Source organism: Atractosteus spatula, chromosome 18 (assembly GCF_055471065.1).
Source record: "Atractosteus spatula isolate fAtrSpa1 chromosome 18, fAtrSpa1.hap1, whole genome shotgun sequence".
Classification (NCBI taxonomy): domain Eukaryota; kingdom Metazoa; phylum Chordata; class Actinopteri; order Semionotiformes; family Lepisosteidae; genus Atractosteus; species Atractosteus spatula.
Window position 1 is genome coordinate 16,516,276 of NC_142723.1, and position 27,574 is coordinate 16,543,849.

Consider the following 27,574-nt stretch of genomic DNA (forward strand, 5'->3'; position numbering starts at 1 on the left):
AAAACACATGGTGCAATTAAAGGGCACTTAATCAACTCCATAACTGGTAGGCTAATCATTGCAAATGATTGCATTATGGCTAGATTTGTTTAGGATGTGACAGTGCTGCCCAGATAAGGTCATCAAAATACATTTCCACGCCATTTCTCTATTTGGAAAAGTGTTGCAATGTAGGTTCCATTTAATCTCTGGACATCGCTTATGGGAGGTAAGGTCTGGGCTTCTGAAGTGTCATTATTTGCCAACAATACCCTGGCCAACACGAGGTCGCCTGGCCCTGGAAGTGCTCAATCCATCGAATGCCGCCAATCTGGAAATACTGACATACCCCAGACTCATCATCAACATTGGCTCCACATGTGCTCTGAAAGCCCAAGCTACACACCTGACTTTCATTCCAGCAAAGCTAAACAGTTCTCAAGTGTTGGCCAAATCAGACTCATTTGCCTTGAGTGATCGCTTTTTTTTTTAATCACTTTTTTGGGGGACAATGGACAAAGATCAGGTGAAGTTGCCAAGTTTACAAGAAACTGACCTGTAGTTTTTCCTTCCATCCACTTTTAATTATCTCTCATTGCTTCTGCCCTGTGGAGCTCATTATTTGAATGTACAGTATCAATCCACATAATAGTGTGCTTGACAAAGACGGAGGCCTGCATGACCAGAGATGAATGTCAGCCTACTAACGAATTATAGAGGCTGTGCTCATATTTGTCAATAGGAGATTATGGGCACGTTATGAGAGTTGTTAAGCATTTGTAGAAGCATATCTCAAAGACAAATGATGATAGCCACAGTCAGCTGATTTGCTAGGTTTTTGCCCAATCTGAAGATTTATTCCACATGCATATGCAATGGAGGGCTCTGAACACTCACTCCATCACAAGCCTTCAGCTCCGATTATGAAATAAAGTTGATCTGGAAGACATACATCAGCTTTTCCTCGGGTCCTTTTACACACCTCTGTAATTACTAGCCTGACAATAATGGAGGAAGAAATATCGGGGACGCTTTACGATGAGATAAATAAAGAGATGGATATTTGATATTGTATGAAGGAGTGGGAACACTACAACTCGTGTTTCATCAATCTATCAACATAATTATTTAACAAAATAGGAACGATAACTAAAAAAAAAAAAACATTCCCATTTTTGGCTTGGAATTGAAATATAATTCCTAGCTCTGACAATGCTCCATTTCCCTTATACCCGAATATTTTCTTCTAAGAAGATCTTAAGTATGTACTGTATAGTAGTTGCCTGTTTTTTTGTTTCTGTTTAGAAACACGTGATGAAACGCTTTTTGGAAAGGAATGGAATTGAGAAAAGATATCAGTGTTACACCATGTCTTTTGTGGCCTATTTAACTTCTACTATATTTAGTATAAAATACGGGCAGTACAGTGGCACAGTGGTTAGCCTAGCACTCAGTGTGAGGGGCATTGGTGATCATGCTGTAAGTGTTAAAGTATAGCCAGGCTGGAAGCATGTCAGTTGTGAAGTGCTTTTTAAGGTCAGCACATCTTAATAAACTTCCTTGGCTAACGAGGGAACAGAAGCATTGTCAGAGGATCATGGGATGGGAGAGAGCAGAAGACTTCTGTATAGGGATCAGTTTCAGATAAGGCCTTGTGGCTTTATGAAATGGACCTTAAACACATTTTACAGGGAATGCTACCGCTAACAGGCGGACTCGGGTTTCATAAACCTCCCCGTTATAAGGGCAGCTCTGAAACACAGCATTAACAGCTCTTCTCCATCTGCACACCTGAGCCAGGCAATTCCTGAACCCTGAGCCCAGCTGAGCCAGCCCCATGTAGGTCTACCAGGTCTACCACCGCACAGTGGGGGCTCAAGGTCACACACAGCGGATAGGATAGGGAGAGTCGCAGGACAGCAAAGCTCAGACTGCCAGAGTGCCAGTTGCCACTTTAAAAGAATTAGGCTGGGTGGGAAATTGCACTCCCCTGTTTTCGTTTTTTTCTTCTCTGCAATGCTTCCGGGTTTGTGCCCGTTATTTTTAATTCCAGACTCTCCATCCATTTTCTTTCTTGGCTTGACAAAATAACTGAGGGAAATAAAACTCATATAGTAGCTACTGGGCCACTGAATTGTAAAATAACCTTCCAAAATTCATAAAGGGTGTCCCTGTGGACTCTCCCTTTGAATCAAGACTCAAGATCTTGGCCTATAATCTAAGAGAGCTGTCTATGTTCAACACGTGCAACACAATCTTATTTACCTTAAACCATGGTCTTCCCTCTGGTTACTTAACACTTTCCTGGTTCTTTATATAGGCTCAGCACACGTCCTGTTGGCCTGTGATGTCAAACCTGGATCATTAGACCCAATGTGACAAGATCCAGGAAATCATAGCTCCCAAAACTGACGTAAGTAAATCCCAGACTCTAACAAAGAGAACCCAAGTCCAGGTGGCCTCCTCATTCACAAGGAATTTCTGAAGTCAGTCCAGGGACTTTAAGATCCAGGCTCTTGCCATTGTTGAGATTACCATGATCCGTTTCAATTAATGTAACACATATTCAATGCCTGCGGAGGGGGGAAGCCACTGGGCCTGGGAGCTCAGAGGGTAATCTTCTGCTGCTGGGAGTTTTCATCTCTTCCCTGTGTCCACATGGTCTACTGTTGGTGACCAGTATTGAGGAGCATTATCTGCGCTAGAGCAAATAATGATTGACTGACTGACTGAACTGTACTTTACGGAGCCCTCATGGTTAACGCGCACCAGTGAGAGTGGGTAGTGAGAGCCAACATGTGGAGGGTGGCATTTTAGCCCAAAGCCAATCTGAAGGAACAAATAGCAGTAACCAAGGGGTGGTATAAGACTGTCCATAGGCCGACTCGACAAATTATTAAGAGACTAACAATGGTGACAATTCGGGTTAATAAGTGCAGGCATTTCAATAACTGTCAGCCGGTTGCCGGGATCATTTACACAGTCGATGTTAATGAAGGTCCTTTTCCAAGTGGATCACACCGGGAGGGGGCCACTCGAGACTCGAACCCTGCACAGACGTCTAGGTTAGATAGAGCTCGGTTACAAAACTGAAAGCGCGCTGAAAGGTCGTCCATTCCAACTACCACAGCATGTCCAGGCCCTCTGCCTGACTCCAAACAGCCCGTCTACAGCTCCAAACCGCACGTACCCAAAACCTTCAGCAAGGTGCTGAAGGCGCCCTGGCACTTGGCCGAGGCCTGATTCTCTGCAGGGTGCTTATCTTGCAGGGACAGTCGTGCCTCCTGCCAGGCTGACGGTCAGGGGGAGCACAGTAGTGGTCAGTGCCAAGCGAGAGGCTCCTGCTCCATTCGCTCCTAATTGCCAAAGCCCGGGTCTCTGGGGCCCGTGGCCGCGCAGAGCAGCCAGGCTGCCAGCTGATGCGGTTCAGCGGGTTCAGACGCTAATTAGCAGTCTCCCGGCGTGTGCGCACACAGCCAGCTTCCCCCAGCCTTTTAGGGCTGTGTGGCTGAGAAAATTACACAGCCTGCAAGCAGCTATTGCATGTCAGGAGCAGCCACTGCCAAGAAACAGAAAAGGCGGAGGAAGATAGATTGGGCTCTTCCATAACTAGGCCACAGGTCCATGAACAGGGAAATAAAAAAAAAAGTAATTGTGACACTTCAGAATAAGGGAAGTGAAAATACTGTTTCAAGAGAAGCTTGCACTTCTGACACTTTGAAGCAGGTTGCGAAGTTGTGGATATGTCATCAAGCAGAATATAGTAAAAGTGATAACTATTTATTATGATGTTGTACGTAAAAAATGTTCATTGGTGTGATCGTGGATAGAAAAAGGAGCAACAGGTGGCGATGTACAATAGCGAGCGGCTCTCTAAAGCAAGAGGTGGATGGATGGATGGATGGATGGATGGATGGATATTCCATGCCTTGAAAATATGGCACATCAGACACGTTGATTCACAGAAGATAAACCAGGGTGTAGAAAATCATTGTTTGTACTTCGAAGTACAAACGAGTTTGTCCATTTGTTGGCAGAAACTGTCACCTAAGGTAAACCAACTAATGCATCCTATGTTCTCCTACGGTTTGCATGGATTTCCTCCAGGTGATCCAGTTTTCCTCCCCCCCAGTCATGTGGTACTTGTAGGTAGGTACCCAACACATACTGGTGCCTGTAGGTTAATTGGATTCTGGGAAAAGTGGCACTGGTGCGAGTCTACGTGGCTGTGTGTGCCCTGTGCTGGACTGCCTTGCACCTGTTGCTTTAATGGTTAGGCTCCTACTTCCTGTGACCCTGTATTGGATGAGGTGGTCAGAAAATGAATGTATTTATGGAGTAGAGAGTGAGTATGCTGACTTAACACTGCTGGAATTCTATAAGAAGATCGATTACAGACATAAAAATTGCCTGGACTCAAACAAATGTTACCATTCCTACTGAAAGCGAACCAGCAATCAACAATCCCATCACTCTGCTACTGTGCGTCATGTTGCATCTTGTGACTCCCGATGATGGAAGGGGAAACTAGTCGATTCCTGATTCCAAAGCAAACCTTGGCACATTGTTTAAAAGTGAAATGTTCTATCCCTGTCACTGTTAAAGGAATTGATATTGAAACAGTAAATGAATATAAATACCTTGGCACTATTGCAGATTGTAAATTGACTTGGACTGCCAATATGAAGGCAAGGTATTTGAAGGTGCAATAAAGGCTGTATTTTTTTTTAATTGTTTTAATGTAGAGAGCACAACACTGACGCTTTATTAATAGTTTGATTCAGAGCATTCTAACATTTTATATCCAGAGCTGGGGAGGTGCTTTGTTCTTACAGAAAAAAATACAAGCTGAACAGAGGACCGGTGGCGAGATTACCCATAAATAACATGTCAACCAGAGTGACATTATTCTCACACATTAAAATCTTAGAACACTCCTCTCATCCACTCTTTTTAGAATATATGCTCCTACCCTCTGGGAGGAAAAAACAGAATCCTGTATAAAGACAAAGAAAACATCTACTTCGGTTACACCTGAAAGCATTCAATTCAGTTGAACAATGAAAAAAAAATACTGTTGGTAGGGATGTTACTTTTACTATTGTTGTCTAACCTTTAATTAGCTTGTTTTTTATTCTTTGGTACTGGCAGAGTTCTGATTGAGCAATGCTGTCGAATGTTCTTTTGCATTATGGTATTGTACTGTTGCTGTACTGTATTATTTTCCACACGTTATATGTTTATGAGCTCTTGATGTGCAAGACAAATAAAGGTTAATTCATTCATTGTTAACTTTGATAGAAATTCCAAAGATCGTGTGTGGCTGTAAACCTTTAATAACATAACATTTTGATTTCAAACATGCTCTCAAAAGATCCTCCTCCGTTATAAAGGAAATTTTACCCTACAATGTTTATTACTGTACAGATTTCTCTCGCCATAATATAAAATGATGGCTAGGATTTTGTTTCTGTTCCCATTTTTAGGGGTTTAAAATGGTCTGGTGCAGAGGTAAAAATCACTTATCTGGAAGAGCAGTTTTTACGTGCAAAAAAGGGTCGCATGTCCTCATTTTATAGGAATTATTACTGCAGAAATCTTAGGTAAATGGCGGCCTCCACTGTTTGTTTTAGAAACTACAGTCTTCTTTGGGTGTTATTAAACTCCAAAATATGAATGCCATTTCCTTTACAAGTACAGTAGAAATATAGCACAAAATCAGAGCACTGCAGACTATGAGTATCTCAGAAGCAGAGGAAAATCTCACTGAACTGAGACTTGATATTGTTCATTCTTTCGGAGGGCTGGTCCCCTAATCCAGGAAAGCTTTGATGAGTTTTTTTTTTTTTATAAATATAACCTTTCAGATAAGAGAGTTAATTGAAATAATGGTCATACTAAACATCTCAACATTTTTTGCAAGTACAGTATTGGCAGTTTCATAAGCAGACAAAACACAAATTTATCTGTGTAAATTATATCGCTCATATCAAACACATCTACCTTGTTATCCAGTATCTTGAGGGATACTTTTAGGTTTTGTGATGAAAATAAGGTTATTTGGTCATTCTAATTCACTCACATACAATATTCTACAGTGCCTGACTTATAATAAATATATACAAATATTTCTGTGCCCATCACCAGCATCAGATGGTGTCCAGTTAACCAAAGTCAGATACTTCAAGAGGGAGAATAACCTGTATCCCCTGAGGACTGAAATTTGATGCCAGGTTGTACTGCTTAAAACAGAGAATGCAAAGTTTATCACATTGTCTGAAAAGCTTAAGAAGGAAAATGCAACAATTTATAAAGTTGTATTTCACTTTATGCTAATGAATAGGTTGTCCTACTTCACAATGTGCAGTTTCACCCCATCAATCAAAGGGTGCTGTACACTGGGAAATTGTGCTAGAGGTCTGAAATTGATTGAAATGGTTCCCCCAAGTGTATGGTTTTGATGGAGTGGCTGTCAGCAAATTTTATAGGAGAACAAATTATTTTGGCACAACTGCTTCATCAATTCATGTTGAAGATTTCAAAAATGTTAATTAACAATCACTTAATTTGTGGTTAATATTCAACTTAATATAGAGACTCCCACTATTGACTAACATCATTGATTTATAACATTGCTGTAAAGAAGACCAAAGTTCTAGTGTGTTTTTTCTCTAAAGTGGGTTATTTGCAAAAGTACAGTTATTTGTAAAAGAAAAAAGCAAATCCAACTTTAAACACAAAATTGCTCACTTGTGGAAACATGCTACATCTTCCACTCTCAAATGATTTCACAAATTCTCTATACAGAGGATAACCTTTTGTCTTGTGAACCAAAAAAAAACATTTTTTCCCCCAAAGAAATCTTCAGTGACTGAGCAGGAAATACAAATAAACTCATTTAAAACTGGCAGCTGGCAAACTCATCCACTTTCAAAATACATACTGTAAAGCACCTCCACAGAAAATAAAAGCAACCTTTCAGATTAACAAGAACAACGACCAATACAGCATTACATGTATGATGTTGTTTTGTACGTTTGAGTCAACTCAAGTCTCCAGTTGTTTTGCTGGGCTGATCACATGACCTCTCCCTTAAGATTCAATACTCCTTTTCAGCTTGGGAGTTAGAGCCTTGTCCTAATTCTGCCCCTGTTGTAAGGGCCTGTCTGGAATAGCCAGGAAATGAATAAGATGTATATATATACTGTATAAAACTACATTGTTTGCCTTGCGTAGAGCTGTGAATATGACAGTGCCTCACAAAAATGTTTTCCTTGTAACACCACTGATCTTACTTGTAAAAGCGCCACGGTCAGGGGCTGAAGGCTGGCGAATAGCAGTTGAACAGCAAGCTGCAGGGGTGAGGCAGGCAGGCAAAAGTACAATCCAAAACCAAGCAAGGGTCAAAGCCAGGTCAGCTTGAGAATTCATTACCAAAGAAGGACAACTCCAAGATCAGGAAAACTCAGAAGTCAAGAAAAACACAGTCAGGACACAGAGAGCAGGCCAAGACTAATAACAAAGCACTGAAACTGAGGGGCAGAGTATGCAAAGGCAGGTCTTAATTAGCCAGGTGCTCAGGCACAAACAGGTGGGACCAATTTCCAATCAGAAGAGGTTGTCATGGTAACCAGTGGACTGACAGGACTCTCTTTGTTAGTGGTGATTCTGTTGTGATTTATAGTTCTACAGCCAGGGCAGGTACAGTATGACAGTTCCATTTTGTGAAATTAAAAACAAAATGATAGATGAGGAGGGGGACTCCTTAGGGTAAGATAAGTTACAGTACAAGTCAGCAAAAACTTAAGAGAAAACATAAACTAAAACATTTGAAGCCAAGATTATCCTGAAATTTGCATAATCTTCCCTGTTCTCTCACAACAGATACATTTCTTCTTCGGTAATTCTTCACAGATGAAATCCCCTCCATTGCTTTATGCATGTTAGCTTTTTACTTGTCTTGATCCCTCTTGGTGTGCACACTCTTCCTCACCTGTGTGCCTATTCTCACCTGTAATTTAAATTCCAGTTACCTTCCCTCCTCTTCCTCAACCTGAAGACAGCTCAGCAGCAAAATGCTGCGTTTCTCCTTTCTGTTGTTCACTAGGGAAGTAACCTTTACTTGTTCCTTTGCAACGAAAACTGAAAGTATTCAGAGCCATGAACTCAATACTTTCTTCCGTGAAAGTACCTTTGACAGTTATTAACAGTCAAGTCCTTTTGGCCAAGGTTTGACTTACTAGACATAATTGTCACCAGACATCAATGAGAAACATATTTACTGATTTGACTTTTTCTCTTTGTGTGGGAAATCCAGTTGTATAACTCACAGCTAAATCATTTTATTATGAGATTATACAAGGCTCTACATATCTTCGTATCTCAGTACTTGTCGGACTTTGTATCAGTCTACTCCCCACCTCCCGACCCTTGTTCATCTATTTCTGGTCTTCTGTCTGTCCGCCAAGTCCGTCTATGTGCTATGGGCGACAGGGCCTTCTCCTGCTATGCCCCAGAGCTCTGGAACTCCATCCCTAAAGTTATCAGAGAGTCACCTTTGAATCAAGACTCAAAACCTTTTTCTTTAGAAGGGCTTTTATTTAACTGGTTCTGTGTCTGCTGCCCCTTTGTTTTCCTGCTGATTCCAGTCTCTTGTTGTAATTGAGTAATCCAGCTGTCTCCTCTCCTTGTGCACTTTTTAACTGCTTTGAGAAGCCACATTTCAAGGTGCTATATACATAAAGTTTATAATTATTGCGTGACGCACCAGTACAAATATATCTTCCACCTTGGGAGTAGGATCCAACCCGAGCACAGCAAGTAAGGCTGTTTTAATAGTCTCTCTCGCACAGGGGCACACGTGTGTACGTTATATTAGGAATAGACCATTGCACACGTAATGTTTTATGGGAAGTTAATTAATATATGGGGAAGTTAAAAAAATTGCCCTTTATAATTTGAAGATGGACCATCTCCTCACTGTTCAATCAAAAACAAGGATACCGTGTACATTAACTTTTTATGGTGTAATGTGCGCCTTCTACTCTTCCTGTTAACATTCCGACAGCCATACCTGTTTATAAAAAGGCGAAAAAGAATGAACTCAGTAATTACATACCAATCTATATCATGTAATCAATAAAAACAAATTATAATATAACCAATGTAGTGGTCAACAGTTTTAGTACTCTAATTTATAACGGTATGGATTGTGGTATAATTACGAAAGCTATTCAGATATGCAGGTGTCACAGAACTAGGAGGTGTCATAAATAAGCAACTGAAATTCATAACCTTAAGATATTGTACTTGTCATATTTATTACAATTTGCAAAGCAAATACAACTGAGTAATGTAAAAAGATACAAACTTCACAATATTTCACATTAAATGGTTAATTACTACATATAGATTCATATTCCAAGGTGATCCAATATGATTGCATATTCATATAAATAACTGTGCAAAAACAACTGTGATATATAAGCCAGGAAAATAACAATTTTGTAAAAGCTATGCTCCACCAGTGATAAGAACAACCACAGCTTGTTTCACACAATTTACAATTTTTACAAAGATTTAAACACAAGCTATAAAAGGGACTGCTTGCCGATACATCAATTAACATCAATAATATGTTTAATTTGTATCGGATACAAATTGCTGCATTTCATATACTGAATTAATGTAAAAATCAGATACAAAATTCTGTTTACACTTTGGCACTGGAGTGCTATGCATGTAAATGTTTTATTTCCAAAACAATACATTCATTTGGTGTAAGCTTGATGCAAACTTTCAGGGAGAAATGGGAACGGAGTGGTAGTTTGGATAAAAGTCCAAATTCTTTGCGTCATAGAAACGTGTCACTGCTGACACAGCTGCAGAAACTGCCCCAAAGCCCGTCGAGATCTTCTTTTACCGGCAAACGATCTGCAACTCATAACCGCTTGTACACATGGAGAATCTGCTGGCAATTGGGGCACCTGTGTTCCACATCCTTGCAGCTATCCACACAGAACGGGATGAGGCAGCAGCCAAAAATACACCTGTAGAACAAGAGCAAGATGAAAACATCTCATCAGCCATCTCACCTGAATCAATTCCCATGATACAATACTGTTTATCGGAAAAAAGTGTCCCCGGTGCGAGTGTCTGCGTGTCTGCACTTGTGTCTGTGTGTGCCCTGTGACGGACTGGCGTCCCATCCAGGGCGTACCCTGCCTTGCCCCCACTGCTTGCTCCCCTGCAATCCTGAATTAGGGGAAGCGGTTAGAAAAGGGATGGATGGGGATATGGTGTTGGACTCTTCTATAAAACAAAACAAACTTTCCTCCTGGGATAATAAAAGCTTGAAATGAATTGAAAACCATTGGCAGTAGTGCAAGCATGCAGATGGGAAATAAACCAGGGTTACTCTCGTACAGAATGCGGAGGACACCCGTCCTAGGTCAAAGCCAACTAAAACCAACAGTGATCGCTCAATTCTCTGTCACTGCTTGGGAACTCCCAGTCTTAGGGGTTAATGCAACAGCCCTGACACTGCAATAGACACTGATAAAGTCTGGGCTCTAGGACTCACTCTGCACTGAAAATGAGCACATTTATCAGGTCAGCCGTTTCGGAAACCTGCAGTCACCCCACAGTTCCTGCAAATAAAAGTGGCTCACATTGATGTTTTATTTTTAAAGTTGTATTTAGCTTGTTGTTGCTGCTGCTGCTACTGCTGTCCCGCGATTATGTTTTTGGCATACATGCAAATAAGCATTTCATTGCACTTGGGCATGTGACAAACTGGAAAAAAAACACTCTTGAAATCACCATGCCCATTCCAAAGGCCCTTTGGAAATAAACTGCTGCATAAAGGAAATACAATAGTCGGGACAATGGGATGGAATATACATTATATTTAGAAGGGAACAGTTTTATTCCATTTGTTTGGAGGCAGAGTTAGTCATTTATATACTTATCCATGTTTGGCTCCATTAATATCCTCTGTACAGTCACGATCAGGAAATCTTAATAAGTCTAGTGCACATATTAAATGGACGTTGACAAACCACTGAATGAGCTGCATGAAACAAAAAGACAGGTGGTAGGCACGACTCTATTAAATATGCCAGTATGATGAAATGTTTCCAAAGTGTTTTTTTCTGCGTGATTTTTAGAATACAAGGAGGAGTGTTTTTAATGCTCAATCTGCCGTTCGATTTCATGCCTTTTCTTTAACAGAAATGATGAAAAGCAAATACAATTGCTCCTTCTGCTTTATAAGAAGGTAAGAATGGTTACAAACGAGGAGGCCATTTGACCCCTCCATCGCACTTAGTAGCTGACTGATCCAAGGATCTCATCCAGAATGAAGCCGGGGTATTCGCTTCAACACCACAGTTTGCTTGCTAGTTCCACACTCCCAACACCCTGTGGATGAAGTACCTTCTGGTCTCAGTTTTCAACACACCTCCACGCAGTTTCCGCTTGTGTTCTCAATGGAGAATCTGATGGATGCTCCTAGGTTGACTTTGTCAATGCCCTTGGGATTTCAAATTGTCTATTGGGTCCCCTTATAATCATAACTGCACGAGATACATCTCCTCCTCATACACTGACACCTGCTGTAATTCGATCGTAGTGTCACATCATCCAGGTGGGGGCTACACATTGGGGGTGGTGGAGGGGAGTCCCCATTACCTGTAAAGTACTTTGAGTGGAGTGTCCAGAAAAGCACTATGTTAGTGAAAAGATTATTATTTATATATCCTTAAGATATAGAATGTAACTGGTCACTCTCCTCTGGATGGTTTCCAGAGAAAGTCTGAAAATGACTGAAAAATGTATCTCAGTATGTGGATTCTCACCCAAAGATAGCCAGTGTGCCACAGATGAGCCAGGTGAGCAGGCCAGACTTGTGTTCGGTGCTGGTGATGATCTGGTGCTGGCAGCTTGGGCACAGCGTCTGCCCCGGCACGTCTGACAGCACAGGACTCACTACCACCTGGGTTACTGTTGAAATACAGCAGAGAAGGCAAAGTTCAACAAACAGTGCACATGTTATTAATCTAGCGTACCACCTGAGCTTTTTACCACGTCACTGTATTCACAGAACTTGTTTTTAAGTCAAAAGACAAGCATATCATCACAATTTCAATTTCAATAACCATGTATCCATTTGTCCAGATCCTCTCCCACCTAGCACTGAGCACAAGGTGGAATACACCCTGGACAGGACACCAGTCCATCACAATCCACACACAGACAAAAACACACACACTCACACCAGGGCCAGGTTTTATAGAAGCCAAATAACCTAACAATATGTCTTTAGACTGTGGGATAAATCTGGAGCACCCGTCAGGAAATCCACACAAACAGGGGAACATGCAGACTCCACGCAGAGCATCTCCAGAATTGAACCTAAGGCCTCAGTGGGGAGGGAGCATTTCTAATCACTACGTCACTGTGCCGCACAACGGCAAACACAGTAAGGGCTTTAATTACAGCCTTAATTTACCCCCCATTCAGTTAGTTGGTTTTTAAAACCGTTTTATTTTAATTATTGTGACAACAGGAGTCCTGCTTTTCAAAACGGACTGATGCAAGCTTCAGGTGGCAGAAAATAATTCTTAAAAATGGCCCAGTGTGAGCCAGCAACTCCAGACCCGTTAACCATCACCACACTCTCTGCTTGATTCTGTGTTCTATATAATATCCCCCCGCTCTTAATTTGGTATCTTTACTGATCGTGGACCAGTTTTCCCAGCAGGTAAGAATTCAAAAGAGCAGTCATAATGGAGTGAGATCTTCAAGAAAGAAGTTGAAGACCATTGTTGCGAAACAGAACAGGGAATATTCTTTTTGTGTGTGATGCTCTGAGATAATAGCAGTTGACACGTCGGCAGGTGAAAGCCACATCCAGCAGGGTGCAATTGCACACAACACAGCACTAGAGGGCACTGCAGGTCGGCTGTAGCGGGAAGGTTTTTTTTTTTTAGCGACAGCCTGGGTTGAAAATTAACAGGCTGTTTACATCTGGGCATTTAGGCTATTTTATTCAAAAAATTGGCACAGATGAAGAAGGGGAGTGGATCTCTTTTTTTTAGACAAGCAGCTCTTTTAAAAGAGCAGCTTTGTAAAGTGAGAGGAACGGGCACTGGGTACTTCATAAAAAGCAAAGGGGAGGACAAACAAGATGCCTTGTATGTTAAAGAAGAAAACATAACCTTAGCACAGGATAAATGGTGTGGCTCCCCGCATTATTTAAATCTTAGGAGTAGGGTATTAAACTATTAACCTTTAAGCAGTAATGTTGACAAAAACAAAACCAGTTGTATTTTAATTCAATTCTTAGCTCGGCATCAGCCAGGACTCACTCACAGTCATGGACTGAAGAAGACACATTGCCTCTTGATAGGCCATCGGTTCCCATCCATGGAGGAACACTGTGTCTTCTGATTTTGCTCCAGGTTCGTTCTCAACTGGTTTCAGTTTTGTATCTGAGGTACATCTGAGATTTATAATTATATCCACCCTTACCATTCTGGATTTCAGGTGTGCTGCCTAAAAAAGGCTATTGGACCTCTGCAGAGCGACAAAGTGCTCATTGTGGGAGAGTCCGATACAGTGTCATTCCCACCTGTCTGTTCTCCATCGCTGATTAACCTCTATCAGCTGTTTAGGCAGAAACAACAGCAAGCATGTTGTGGAGAGACTGTGCACATTTCTGAGAGCTGCGGTTGCTGGTGATGACCCTTGTTGCTGGAACCCTGGAATTCTGACATTGTTGACACTCCGGACTGACCAGAGGAATGGGTCAAATTAAAATTTAAACAAGCAAGCAGATCAAGGAAAGCATCAGTTTGCATGGAGATGTGGAACTCAGCTGGAAAAGAAACCAGGAAATGGTGTCCATCCAGGATCAGGGTTAGGAACCACTGGGATCGAGACTCAATGTCCCTCCAGGACCAGGACTGCGAGCCACTAAGCTAGACATCATTGTAGTTCTTTAGCCATGCTCTAAGATCAGAGGACCTTTCCCACAACTTACAGATAAATTATCATTTTGTTTCTCATTGTTAGGTTGGCTTTATGTGAGGGTTCTGCAAGCAGGGAGACTGGCAATTCCAGGTGTTTAAAAGGAACAGGGAACTGAAATATAGCTTAAATTAATGGGTAGGGTCAAATAACACATCCCTTATACCACCCACCCCCTAAAGGGCATCACAGTCTGGGTGGAATCAAGGGAGAGATGAAAAGGCAGGCGGGGCTTACCGACTGGAGGAGGCACAGTAGGGGCAGGGCTACTATATTGAGGTGGTGGAGGATACGGCCCAGGATAAGGTCCTAGAACAACAAAGAGAGGATTTGTCAAATATACACGGAAAACTGTTTATTTAATGATCAGATTTGAATAAACTCTTTATTTCAGTGCACTGGTACTTCAGACCTGTATTGCTCCACTCCCTAATCCCTCTCTCCGCTGCTAAGAACGTGTTTTCAGTCTCGATTCCTCAGCATTTTCATTTACCTTGGGATCAGACCAAATCTTTCCGCAGTAACGGTGACAAAAATAAAATCACTTTTTAATTAAATGGTTCTGCCTTCGCCAAAGAAGCACTAAAAGGAGCCCTTAAGTGTCTCTTTTCATTAACTTATTTAGCTGATGTTTTTATTCAGAGCGTGTTACATTGGAATTCTTTTAATACAATTTAAACGGGAACTGCAAAGCTATTTTGGGTGGTTAGAAAGAATCAGCATTGATGGGTCCAATTAAACCACGATAAAAGTAAAATGTTCATTGAAACTTGTAAAACCTTCAATCAACATCACAAAATAGACAAATTTTCCAGGTATGGGCAGTGCCATATTCTGCAATTCAGAATGAGGCAACAAAACCTCCAGTAATGTGTTGCGACCCTGTTACATTGTAAACCAGCAGGCTTGTGAGGACACCTCTTTTCATCCAACAGAAATTGACTTTGTGGCAGTTTTGCCGATAAATGGAACCTACCTGTTAACTTTGCACGCAGGTCACATTGGAAACTTTCTGCAGAGAAATGTCTCCTGCACAACCTGTACTCATTCGCTTGTTCATCACATTACACGAGTCATTACAGGGACTGGTGAGCAGGAAGGGCTGCTTCATGTCACAATTCATGTGAGCTCTCACTCTCGCCAGGGGTTTGTGACAACGTGGAGACTTACAGGGCTTTTACAAAGTGCATGATTTTGTGCTTAATTTAAAAATCGTTTTTTCTATGCCATCAATGAATTTATTTTTTTTACTGAGATTTAATAACCAGTCTGAGAAACTGGGACCGCAGTTCCCCTTTAACTGGAGCAACCCAGGCAAACTGCTTCATACAATGGTACAATAGCAGTTTGCCACCCCTGTGAAAGACAAATTAGAAATGGGACACCCTACGCCAATGGAGACCTGAGAGGTAGCATGCATGTGAAGGCCATGAGATTGCAAGTGTGGATACTGGGACATGGCCATACAAGTGTAGAGCCCTAACCCCTATTCCACACTGCCCTTACAAACTGGACTATTAAGAAGTTCACGCTCCCGAGATCCCTAAATAAGACGACATGAGTGAAATGTTTTGCATCAACTTACAGCGTAATGTTATGAAAAATACAACATGTTATAATGAATAAAAGTCAACAGTTACAGTAATAGTGAATGCGGTTTCAGATTACTGCAAATCTCATAGGATTTGAAAAGTAAAAAAGTGTACCTGTGTGTAGAGGATACTCTATACTGAATGTACTGTGCATCCTGTTTCTGGCAGCCTTACGATACCAGAAAAAAATACTAGTTTCATCTAGCTGCTAAAAATCAAAATATGAACATTTTTTTTGCACTTAATTTGTAATTTCTGCAATAAAAGATTTTTTTTTCATGATGGACAGTGTGATCTGAACTTCTATCAAAACATCATCTGCAGCTCACAATTGTACAACTACTGAGCAGAAAGGGATAATAACATTCTTTTCTATTAAAACGTGCCTGTTGTGCATCTATCATGATCGTCACTCGCCTGCTCCGATGCTGAATTCAATGAGTGTTATTTCTGCTGTATTTCATTCCGTTTTTATCAACTGGATGTCTGAATCTACCAATAGAACGTGGCCAATACTCACCACTCTGATACGGAGTGCTCTGGTACCCTGCTTGAGGTGGACCCATGTCATAGCTGGGGCCAGGTGGACCAGGGTATGGTGGACTGGCCACGCCCGCAGGTACGCCTTGTCCCTTCTCCATTGGCTGAGGTTCCTTTGGGGAAGAAAACCAAGGATTGTAAAGTCATTCAGTGTCAACCCATGGGGCGCAGGTTCAAATTTCTGGTCCACACACTTTTGTGAGTGCAAGAACATTAGGTAACACAAGTCTGTCTTCTTTTCATCCATTTCTTCCAATTCAGGGTTGCAGGGGAGCTGGAGCCTATCCTGGCAAACAGTGGACACAAGGCGGGGTACACCCTGGACGGGACACCAGTCCATCGCAGGGCACACACTCTCACCACACCAGGGCTAATTTTCTCAGAAGCCAATTAACCTACCAGCACATCTTTGGACTGTTTTGGAGGAAACCCACTCAAACAGGGAGAGAACATGCAAACTCCACACAGATAGGATCCCAGGTTCGAAACCCAGGGTCCCAGTACTGTGAGGCAGCAATGCTAACCACTGCACCACAATGCACCTAGTAGTACAAGTCACTTGACTGAAATCAATACCTGTAACAGAGCTGTAAATCATCTGGGCTACATTGTTGTCCAGGCACAGAATTGTATTGACATGACTGTGTACTCTACAAGGTACACTGAGATACACAAATCTCTCCCTTTCGCACAATGGACAACCCATCCTTTCCATTTTCTAGAAAATGTGGGGAAGGCATAAAAAGGTAAATAGAATATTAGGCTATAGAGGTAAAAGCGTAGACTGTACATCAAGGGTTGTCATGTTAAAATTATATGATGCACGAGTAAGGCCTCATTAAAATCACACGTTGTGTACGTTTTTTGGTCACCACCTCAAAGAAAAGACCTTGCTGCTCTGAAAGCCACCCAGAGCAGAGCAGAGCAGAGCAACCATCCCAGGGCTTAAAGGGATGCCCAGCATTGACAGACTGAAGGAATCAAACCTTTCTCATCCTGAAAAGGGAAACTGCAAGGGGTCCTGATACAAGTCTTTCCTACCATTGAGAAAGTCAACCCAGTGGACTTTTTCAGATATACAGTACTGTACCTGAGACACGAGATGAAACTACATGGCAGTGGGTTCACACCTGAGGACAAGCAGATCTCCTCTACCCAGAGAATTCGTGGGTGGTAGGCAACAACATGCTGCAGCCATTACATTGGCTCTTTTCATGAAACAGCTGGATGGGCTCTCGCACCTCGGGGCGATAGAGGGCCACCTGCGGCAAATTAGTGGGCAGACACTTAAGAGACCCGCTATTGGCTATTCCAAATTGTACAGCTTTTAATGAGTTACAGCGATCATACATTTGAAAAGTCCCATTGTTTCTGGCAGGGTGTGTCCTGTTTGAGTGGGTGGGTAGACTCCCGATATAGTAATAGAAAACAATGAAACACAAGTTCTGACTGCGCAGTAAATTACTTCACTAGCCTCGGTCAGCTACAGTACACGCAGAGCACTTTTATTTATATCTATGGCTCTAATGAAAGCTTTCTTTTCTTAAAGAAGGGAAGCAACTCTTTATTGCAGTTTTAATTTTCCCTTTGGATACTGTTACGGAGCTTCTCTTAAACGCAAGGACCAAATCCCTTAATTTAGAGTTAAAAATACATGAATACGTTTTGTTGTCAGGAAGGGGGAAGTAACTTTCTGCTGGCGTAGAGAGGGCTGAACGAAACAAGCAGAGGGAATACCGCAAAAATACAGAAAAGCAATAACACCGACAGAATCTAATGTGCTGTTTCTTTTAATATAATATCAAGGGTTATTTCTCCAATACAGGAGCGGCACAACATACTCTGGCCACAGAACAAAAGCTTAACCTCAAAGTCTACAAACTAGAAAACTGTAGGTGCTGCTTTAAGCATCAGTTGTTGTTTCTTGACGGTAAATATTGTAAAAAAAAATCTTACTTTTCAAAATTAGTTTCATTTTTAAACCGGCCTTCTGAAAATTGCGAAATTTATTAAAATAAGGCTACTGCTGTTGTTTTATACTGGTGCTTGGTTTGATTATAATCTCCTTACTAGTTTTTGAGATCCATTCAGATCTTTTTCAGTGTTTTTGCCACTTTGCACCAGAGAAACAAGGAATTCACTTCATTTTATTTACAGTCCTCAAAACTAACATCCACCCCTATCTGCTCTGCTGTAAACAAGGCAAAGCAATGAAGTCAGGACCTACACACTGCACCCGAAAGATGTTGAAGACGTATCTTACCTTAAATTCTCAGGAAATAAAAGCCGTAGCAGTGAATGTTAGTGAGCCTGGGCAACAGCTAATCGCAAAAAAGCTAAGGGTGGGGTTGGAGAGATACGAGAGAGTACTAGTTCTGATGACTCAAGATACTCTGTCATGAGACTGCCTACTTCTACGTAATTTAATTCGCGTCCTTCAATAATCTTTTCAGCGCCTCTTCGTTGGCTTAGGGCCAATGTCGAAGGTCATTCAACGCCATAGTTATAAATTAGATCAGAGTTGAATTTAGAAATCAAGTTGGGCTAAATCTAAATTTGGTATAGATCTCATAAGATCTATATTTCTAAAGTTCAGAAATATCTTACGCGAGTTTACAAAACACTATATCAATGTGTTCGTTTCGGCCCGTGCGTTTAGAAGCAGGTGTACTGTATATGGTCATTGTTACCATCATTGTAAAACGTAGTATTCTGCACCTTCATTTTCGTGACTATTGTAGAGATATATAAAAATACAGGATACAGAGCAGAACGAAAACAGTACCTCAGTGAAGCAAATTTAAAGCAGCGAGTGCAAAGACTAATCAGTTTTAAATATGCTAGTACAAAGAGCATACAGTGGAACGGCCTTCAACAGAGGGCTCTTGTGATCTTATCAGTCTGTTAGAAATGTAAATGATTTATGTGGAAAGTGTGTCAGAGTAGATGCACGCCCTTGATTTCAAAACAAGGAAGGTATGAAATCAAATTAAAGAAGGTCAGTACAGCGTTCTCGGTATAGTACCTCCGATCTCAGTTTCGTAAAGGCCTGATTAACGGAAAGCCAAAGTTATGAAGATATATGGCACGCACGCCAGTAGAGACAGCTGGTGAAATTCTGCGAGCATTCCCCAGTATGAGCAGGACGCCATACAGCACTGTCGGACTGTAGGGCGATGTATACATCTGCGCATAAGGTTAGGGGGACTATAAATCCTTTCCAAACCCCCCTCTCTCCCAAATTTAAAATAAAACGAATGCGTTTCACAAATTTCGATAACTGCATACATTGAGTGGACATGGAAAGTAAAAAACTGTGACGAGGAGCTAACCCCCCCCGGAACCCATGACTTTTGAGATCTACCTCTGAACCCACCGAGTTTGTAGATGCATTAGGCGCTAGTTATCGTGCTGAATGTTTTAAACACCGTTTCCTTCGTGTTTAATGAAACCGTGCAGACACACTTAACGCGGTCGAGATCAATTAGAATGTTATTTTATGAAGGGGTTGCGGGTTCGAGTAGGGAGCTCGTCAGCGTGCTGTGGACAAACCTTAATTCACTTGAGGATGGGGCTGGAAAATTCCAGTTAAGATACACGGAACAATAAAGCAGGGAACGGCTCGTCGCTCTGCGCTAATGGAACATGCCGTGACTAGCTGCAGACCTTTAATCCAGCCTCGACTAATGATGGATCACTCTGCAAACAAGAAATGCAAGGACACGTATTTACGTTCGTGTGGTCCGCCTTTAGCAAACACAAAGCGTCGTAAAGTATATACACTCGCACAGAGAGGGAAATTTTATTTTTCATTTGACCATTGTTCGTCTTTTTAACAGTTTAACAATTTTTGCCTGAAGAAACACCAAATGTAATTTGGTGTTTGTAATTGTTTCACAACTTCTTAACTGTGAACTTTCATATCCTGTGTCAGGACAGTACATTCTTCTCTATGATCAATCGCATTCCACAACCCTGTTCCTCAATACCTACTTTACTACTTTTCGCAACATCCTTCTGTCACTATTCAGTACAAGCAGATATTCCCATTAGGCTCCTCATTCGCAGCTGGTGAGCTAATCACAAGCACCGAGAGGAATAGCACCTGTGCTCTTAAACCATGATTGAGTGGCGGTGTGGCTGTTTTGCCTGTTGGTTTGTTTATACGGGAAGAGACAAACGATGAGAAAAGGGAAACTAAACTCCATAAATGCCATCATAATAAAATAGAATATAAACAATGGAATCATTGTGTGAAATGAGTTTGTCACTTGTCAATAAAACGCGAATTACGTATTACGCCTATTCAAGTTAGCAAGTGGCGTTTGCCTGAGTTCTCTCCTTAATTTTCCCTATTGTGTTAAACCTTGTTCTACTTCAGATATACATTCAAAAGTTTAGTTTGTTTGCCTTAAAGGGCGGATTTTTTCACGTGCAAATACTATTTTTGTAACAGGAGTTGAAACCTGCCTCGAATATCTCACCACAGCATGTGCTCCCGAGTACGCAACCCCTCCCCCCCAAAGACCCTGTTAAATTCAAGACGTACATTTTGTTCACCGCCTTGGTGAGCTGAATTGACATAACCGCACCGTTACTTTAAATGCTAGGTGCAGCCTGGATTTCAATGATAAAACTCTATCATTGCACTAAGTGCAATTAGCGATGTATATACAGAATATTGTACCAAAAAATGCCGTCCTGTGTTAACAAGTTTTAATAACGCACCGAAAAGACGATTTTGGTGGCACAGTATGCAAAAGTTATATTACGTTACTGTATATCGTAGAAAAAATCTAAATGGACTATTGCAGCGAAATTTATAAACCTGTTGTAGAAACTCTATAGGTCTGTATCCACTTCTTAAAAACGATAGTAATGCCCTCTATTAATATGTTAAAAAGAGCTAAAAAAAAGCCAGTCCCAGCTTGTTTGGCCTAAAATGCTTAACGTTACAAATTTCGATTTTGTATTTTGGTTTACATCGATACTGACTGAATCCACCTTTTAAATCGGTAGCCAAAATCTGGCATTTAAGATCTTAAAATCGTAGCCTTAACCTGAGGCATATTTAAGCAACTTTAAATAGTTGTCACACGGGAAATTCCGAAACAAAGGCAGCTGGCAGCTACAACTAAGGCGTGCTCTCTGGTTCAGCATTCAGGAATTTGGATATCAGCCCTTTATTTTTAGTGAAGACTTTTCGAACGAGGGTTTCTGGCATCAGCCCGATTCAAGAGCAGCAGGAAAACGGAAGGCGGGTGTAGGCCTCTTGGGGAAAACCAGTTCAGAGTGGACCACTGAAGCTGAAAGATATACAATTGAACGTGGCCAAGGGTGCTCAGTTTCAGTAGGTTAGTTGGGTCCGGTAGTTGACCACCGTATCATGCGTGACTGGGTGTCTTCCCCCCACTAAATGCATTTTAGAGTCCTATCTTATGATTAATTCTTAAAAATAAAAAGAAAGATCATACACATCACACGAAGGCTGTCCACAGACTCTTGTTTTGAATGACGTTTGATGACCTCCCTGTAATGGAAAATCAATAACCATCCACTTTCATCCTGTGTATTTTTATTACCAAAATGCTTTTTGAAAAAAAAAAAACCCACAACCTATGCTGACTAATCTTTCTGTTAGGTAACACGTAATTTGAGATTTCTTCCTTCATTCACAATAGTACTGCGTTTATTACCAATTTACATTTTTTGCCAGTTAAACAGGTTTTGAAAGGTTTCGGAGGGAAAGTGGTACAGAGCAGCAGATCCGTTGTTTCGCCAACAATATCATGTTTTGTAATCTCGTTCCTTGTGTTCTCAGCGTGTCGATGGGCATGATCAGAATTTTTGGTTTGATTTTGCAGCTCTTTGTTTACAGCAAAACAAATACAGCAGGATCAGAAACATCGACTGATCTAAAACGTGCCGAAAAATTTTCGGAGTGAAATTCCACAGAAGAACTAAGGAAACTACAAATCACAGGCTTCAATATAAAAGCCACGTTATACCCATTGCATGTATTATAAGACAGTATAGACACCACCAAGAGCACTTTGTTATTTCTTCGCACAAGAAAACTGGAATTATCATACACTTTGAAGGGTACAATATAGTATGAAATAGTATATTTGTACAGTATATATGATGCCAAAACCTTGCTTTCGTTGACAAATCTCTCATTGTCCTTGCATAGTTACACAGTCACACTACAACAGGCCTTCATTCAAAGAGCTCTTTCCTCACAGTAGTGTAGTGCACAGGCACCTTAGAAAAGAGAGGCTTTTACTGAACATTATCGTCTTGCACACCCAAAGGTGTGTCGCAGGTCTAAACCACACCCGTAAAATGCCATTTATGCTCTACTAAACATCTATCCATCCATTTTCTAACCTCCTAATCGAATTCAGGCTCATGGGGGCGCAGGAGTCTATCCTGGCAAGGAAGGGGCAGAAGGCAGGCTACAACCTGGATGGGACTCCAGTCCATCGCAGTGCACATACAGACACAGACACAAACCCACTCACACCAGTGTCAGCTTTCCCTGAAGCCAATCAACCTACCAGTCTGTCTTTGGACTGTCGGAGGAAACAGTAAATTCGAACAACATGAGGAAACCCAGTCAAACACAGGGAGAACATAAAACTCCACACAGATAGCACCCCAGGTCGGGAATTGAACCCAACACCCGCTAAGCCCTTTGCACACAAGTAACCTGAACAAACATGGTCAGCCTAACACTTATCTGGCACAACTGCTCTGACAGGTAGAGGACTGATTCTGTAGTGTCCACAGTGATGCAGACTGTAATTCTGAATCATCATTTTATGTGTATGAAATTGGACTCCTGGAAAACAGGTTTCACAAACCCCCTCAATAATTGTTTCACTATTTATGTACATGAATATGTTAGACAATACAGACATTGACAAAGCAATCGTGCATGCCACATCTACTGCCCCTATGATTTTCAAAATGTCCCCATAGATTTTATGAAACAGGCACAGGGGAAACAAAGAAAAAACAACTTCTTTGTTGTAATAGATCTCAAAATATTCATACATGCAATTCCATTAATCCTCCCACAGGGATCAGAGGCTTTGATTTCGTGCACATTTCGAGGGCTAGTTTACCGTACTCACTGCAAACAAAATGCAAGCAGCTGTACATTGGAGAAGCAAAACAGATGTTGTGAAGCCTTAACAAAGTAATTGAATCAGCCCCCACCACACTGAACTTCAGGAGCAATAAAGCTGATGGCATCACTGCTCTAGAATTAGTGCTGTGGAAACAAATTAGGCACATAAAGCAGGGAACGGCAGAAAAAACAGCAACTCTGAAACATCTTATCAGTCAATAAATGCAGAAACAGATAGCCCATTCAATATTCTTGGCGATGTCATTGGGAGCACTGAAACCTGGCCAACAGAGAGTGGTGGTGCCACATTCAACAATGTGGACAAAAGCCAGTCTGAAGAGATAGAAAAATACATTACAATACACATTATAGAGAACATCCTGGGTTGGGAGGGTTTCAGAGTTCACATGAGTCAGACTTACAAAAAGACATTCAGAGGACATGATGTTAGATGTAAGCTATAGACTGTTTACTGCAGATATTGGTTATAATTAGGACCTGGGGTATTTCTTGTTTAATTTTCTAACCCGTGTTTCAATCCCCTTGCAATAAGAGGATGTTATAGCCTCTTTTAAAGACACTTACTATACAATTATCCCATTGCGATACCTTAATCATTTCAGCTAGATATTTAATTACTACTAGATACACGCATAAGCATGTATCCATCCATTCATTTTCTAAATGCTTCTTCCAATTCAGCATTGCAGAGGAGCTGGGGCCTATCTTGGCAAGCAATGGGCACAAGGCAGGGTACAATCTGGACAGGACGCCAGTCCATCACAAACACAGGCACTCTCACTCATACCTTGCTGTCAGATGGTCAATATACAGTATATTAATAAGATGCGGATTCAGTGTTTAGCTTCCTTGTGTTAGTTTTTGCTGTGGATTACAGAATACAATTAAAAAATACCCACTCAGCATTTTCAAATCCCATCTAGTTAAAACTCAATTTCAGTTTTTAATTCTGATTTAATAATTCTGTTTAATTTACTGTATTAATTTGTGTACACCTTTCTGTTTTTTTTTTTGCATACTGTAGTTATACAGAGCCTTAAGTGATGCCCCGTGAAAGGTATTATTTTCACCACATTCATTCAAAACTAAAAACTGGACAGGTTTTACTTTGTGACTTTTCTGTTTTGACCAAGAAGGGGGCCTAGTTCAAGTTTGAATCTTAGACCAAGTCAGCCCACCGCAGTTTTTCAGAATTTCAAACACTGAAGCAAGTGAATAGGAGGTGATTCCTTACACAAAGGGTTGTGGGAGTGTGGAACAAGCCACACAATAATGGTGCTGAATCGGTTACTGGCATCTTTCGGGAAAAATCTGGATGAGATCTTTGGCAAATGGGTTTGGGAGGCTGATAGGCCAAATGACCTCCTTTTGTTCAGAAGATTATTTTGTCCCTGTGATGGACAGACTACTTTTAACTAATCTAATGAATTCTCAGTTAGTGCACGTAACAATTTAAAGGAGAAAGGATCAAGGTGTGGAAAAAAATAAACAAATTAAAAAAAAAATCACCTTCACAGGTGTGGCATCTAGCTGCCCTAAATCTTTGTACAAAGACACCTTTTATGCTGTATCCATGAAACTGTATCCCATAGTAATCACCCATGGTTACAGCAGTTTCTTCCTGTGTGTCTCTTCTAAGGGTGTATTTCTTGTCCCAAGATGGCTCTGAGTCCTTTGAACTTTCCAGTGCCTTGTATATACTACAATTTCACAAAACCTTTCAAGGGTTTACTTGAAATGCTAAAAAAACAGGTCTCAGCCACAGATAGAAATCTCTTTATGAGATTGCAGACATTAAAACATCTTCGCCTAGATAAGACCATATTTTCAGTTTACAGTATTACTGTACTGGTTTTTGTTTGATACAGATTTTGGTTCATTAAAGCAGTAAGATTAGATATTAGCTGGTTATTTGTAACTGCTACTGCATATTTACCTCAAGAATATGTGGAAAGACTTTTATCAGAGGTGGATTAACTATGATTGTTTTGTCTAATAGTTTAACTGTAGAAAATAATCCCTTGTTATCGTACACCTTTTCAAATTGAGGATTTCTCTGCTGTTTGTGATTAATTACATTTTGGTAGTGATCTCAAAGACGTGACAGAACTTTTGACAGAACACATTTAGGCAAGAGGAATTTAAAGAATTAAGAACTGGCACCATAATGAGTGTAGAAATGGAAATTTGAGTCAGACCGGCTTACTCAAGAAATTGCAAATTACTCAAGAAATTGCATTCAGGTAAACGCCCTTAAATGTGTCCCACAGGTGTACAGTTCTATGCTTCTCTATTCTAAGAATAGCCTGAGGGCCACCAAACAGTGTTTCAGGTCATTGGTCAATAAATCAATAAAAACAAAGTGATATTAAATGCAGTAATTGAGTCATATATTTAAGGCTAGGCTAAAAACTGGACCTTTCTTGTGGTTCCCAGGGTTACAGTTCCTGACTTAGGAAACCATCTACAAGTGGAACCAGAACACACAAAAAAAATCAAAAGCCCCTCCACCATACCTAGCTTCTACTGACAAAACCAAAATCACACAGACCCAAACTGAAGTAAAAAACAGTGATGCTTTCAACTGTTTTTTACTGGAGTGAAAACCATAAAAACAAAGAAAAGTAAAACTAAGATAAGGCCAGGGAAAATGAGAATTAGAATAATTAACTTTTCCAGCAGATCTTTTGGGAAGTGACAGGCCATGTAATTTACCTTCAGTTCCAAAGGAATAATCCTACCTTGTCTTTTATAACACTACTTTTATCACAGCCATATCAATATTTATGACAGAGTGATTAAATCCTTAAGAGGAAAGCTGTTTGCACGTAAAGTGAATACATGTGCAAAAGCAGCTAAGCATTACTATTAATCATTTTTTATTTCAATAGAACATCAGGTAATAATAGCAGAAGCACTAGTAGGCTTATAATAGTGAGAATATAGTTTAACACTTACTCTCTCGCAAGAACACAAGTCTGTGGTCGGCTCTTTCAGTTGATGTGGGAAGCTGTCTGTACTCTGGGCTTATCAAGTGTGGAACCGTTTCCTATGAAAGGCTTTTTTCAACTTCATAAACCCTCCTACAGCAAGTCCTTATATGGTAAATAATGAAGTATTGCTTTAAATGTGATAACATCTGAAGTGGGTTTCTTTTACAATCCCTGCTCAGACTCACAGAACCAGACACACATGGTTGGAAAACTGGATCCAAGAAAGAGGCAAGCTTTTTTTCTGTTCAAACATAGAAAAAAGCACAACTATCATTCAATTAGGTCCAAGCAAATGTGATGTCTGCTTAGGTTGGAATGTAACTCCATGTTCATTTGGTTTAGGGCTTGAAGGAAACTTGACTTACAAAAATGTGTGTGGGAGGTTTTCACAACAGAAACTGTGGGAGCGGGCTGGTGATTAGATCAATCTACCTACTTTGAAATCTGGGCCTAATATTTACTCCTGTGACCACTAAGTGAGACTTCATATTTGAAAACTATATAACTCAGATCTATGAACATAGAACATAGGGAAGTAGAGATAGCTTAACAATATCTGCTATCTGATTTATTGTGTTAACCAGGACAATAGTCATCAGAACTATATGTTTCTATCACTGCTTGGGCTAGCAATACTGGAACCCAATTAATGATTCCTCATTCCTTTAAATATATAAAGTCTCTTGTTAAATTAGATATGATTTTAATTGGTGTATATTTATCACCTCTTTATACAGCCATTATGTTTTAGTAAAAGTATATCGTTTCTGTGTTGTTTGTTAGTATGCAGCCCTTTCCAGCCACAATGATTTCCTGTTCAGATGTGTGTGGTTAATTTCTGTAACCTCTCAAGATGATGGAGCTCTTTCTGTTTTATCATTTCCTCTCTCTGTCTGAATTTCACATGACAGGACACTTGTGAAATCAAATTGTGAGAGGAAAATAACAGTCATGAAGACACACGCGCAGGCTAATTCTTTCCTAACCTCTGAATTGCTCTTTCTGGCTTCGTGAATTACGACACCGGCAAAAGATTACCGCAAGCCTTCCATTGTTGAAAAAAAAAACTACTCGTTCCTGCTTCGGATTACAGCACCCTACAGCCACTCCAGAAACCGATGGGGAATACGAGGGGATATGCCCTGGACAGGACACACAAACATGAGCATGCAGGGGCAATCTGGAGATTCCAATCAGCCAACAGGAGCCAAGGTGGAGGTTTATTCGGAGGTGGGAGGAGAGAGGTGGAAAAACCCATGAGAACACAGGAAGAACAAGGAAAC

At 40.8% G+C, this 27,574-nt stretch overlaps 1 protein-coding gene across 2 annotated transcripts; it reads right to left on the bottom strand.

The window, feature by feature from the left end:
* Positions 1-9,280: 9,280 nt before the first annotated feature.
* LOC148818711 (lipopolysaccharide-induced tumor necrosis factor-alpha factor homolog) lies at positions 9,281-26,341 on the bottom strand. Of its 2 annotated transcripts, none has more exons than XM_088936493.1 (5): positions 26,257-26,341; positions 16,123-16,255; positions 14,248-14,319; positions 11,838-11,982; positions 9,281-10,028 (listed from the first exon to the last, which is right to left on the bottom strand). In XM_088936493.1, the coding sequence occupies exons 2-5, from the start codon at positions 16,241-16,243 to the stop codon at positions 9,920-9,922; spliced, it is 447 nt and encodes a 148-aa protein (XP_088792619.1). In that variant the 5' UTR covers positions 16,244-16,255; positions 26,257-26,341; the 3' UTR covers positions 9,281-9,919. The 2 variants fall into 2 exon arrangements, with proteins under 2 accessions (XP_088792619.1, XP_088792620.1); XM_088936494.1 differs by lacking the exon at positions 26,257-26,341 and adding an exon at positions 18,406-18,485.
* Positions 26,342-27,574: the final 1,233 nt, after the last annotated feature.

Excerpts from the sequence above, each read along its gene's own strand:
- LOC148818711 (XM_088936493.1), bottom strand. The coding sequence starts at position 16,243 with ATGGAGAAGGGACAAGGCGTACCTGCGGGCGTGGCCAGTCCACCATAC. Across the intron at positions 14,320-16,122 it reads GAGCACTCCGTATCAGAGTG|GACCTTATCCTGGGCCGTAT; the intron begins GTGAGTATTGGC and ends TTGTTGTTCTAG. Across the intron at positions 11,983-14,247 it reads TACTGTGCCTCCTCCAGTCG|TAACCCAGGTGGTAGTGAGT; the intron begins GTAAGCCCCGCC and ends GTATTTCAACAG.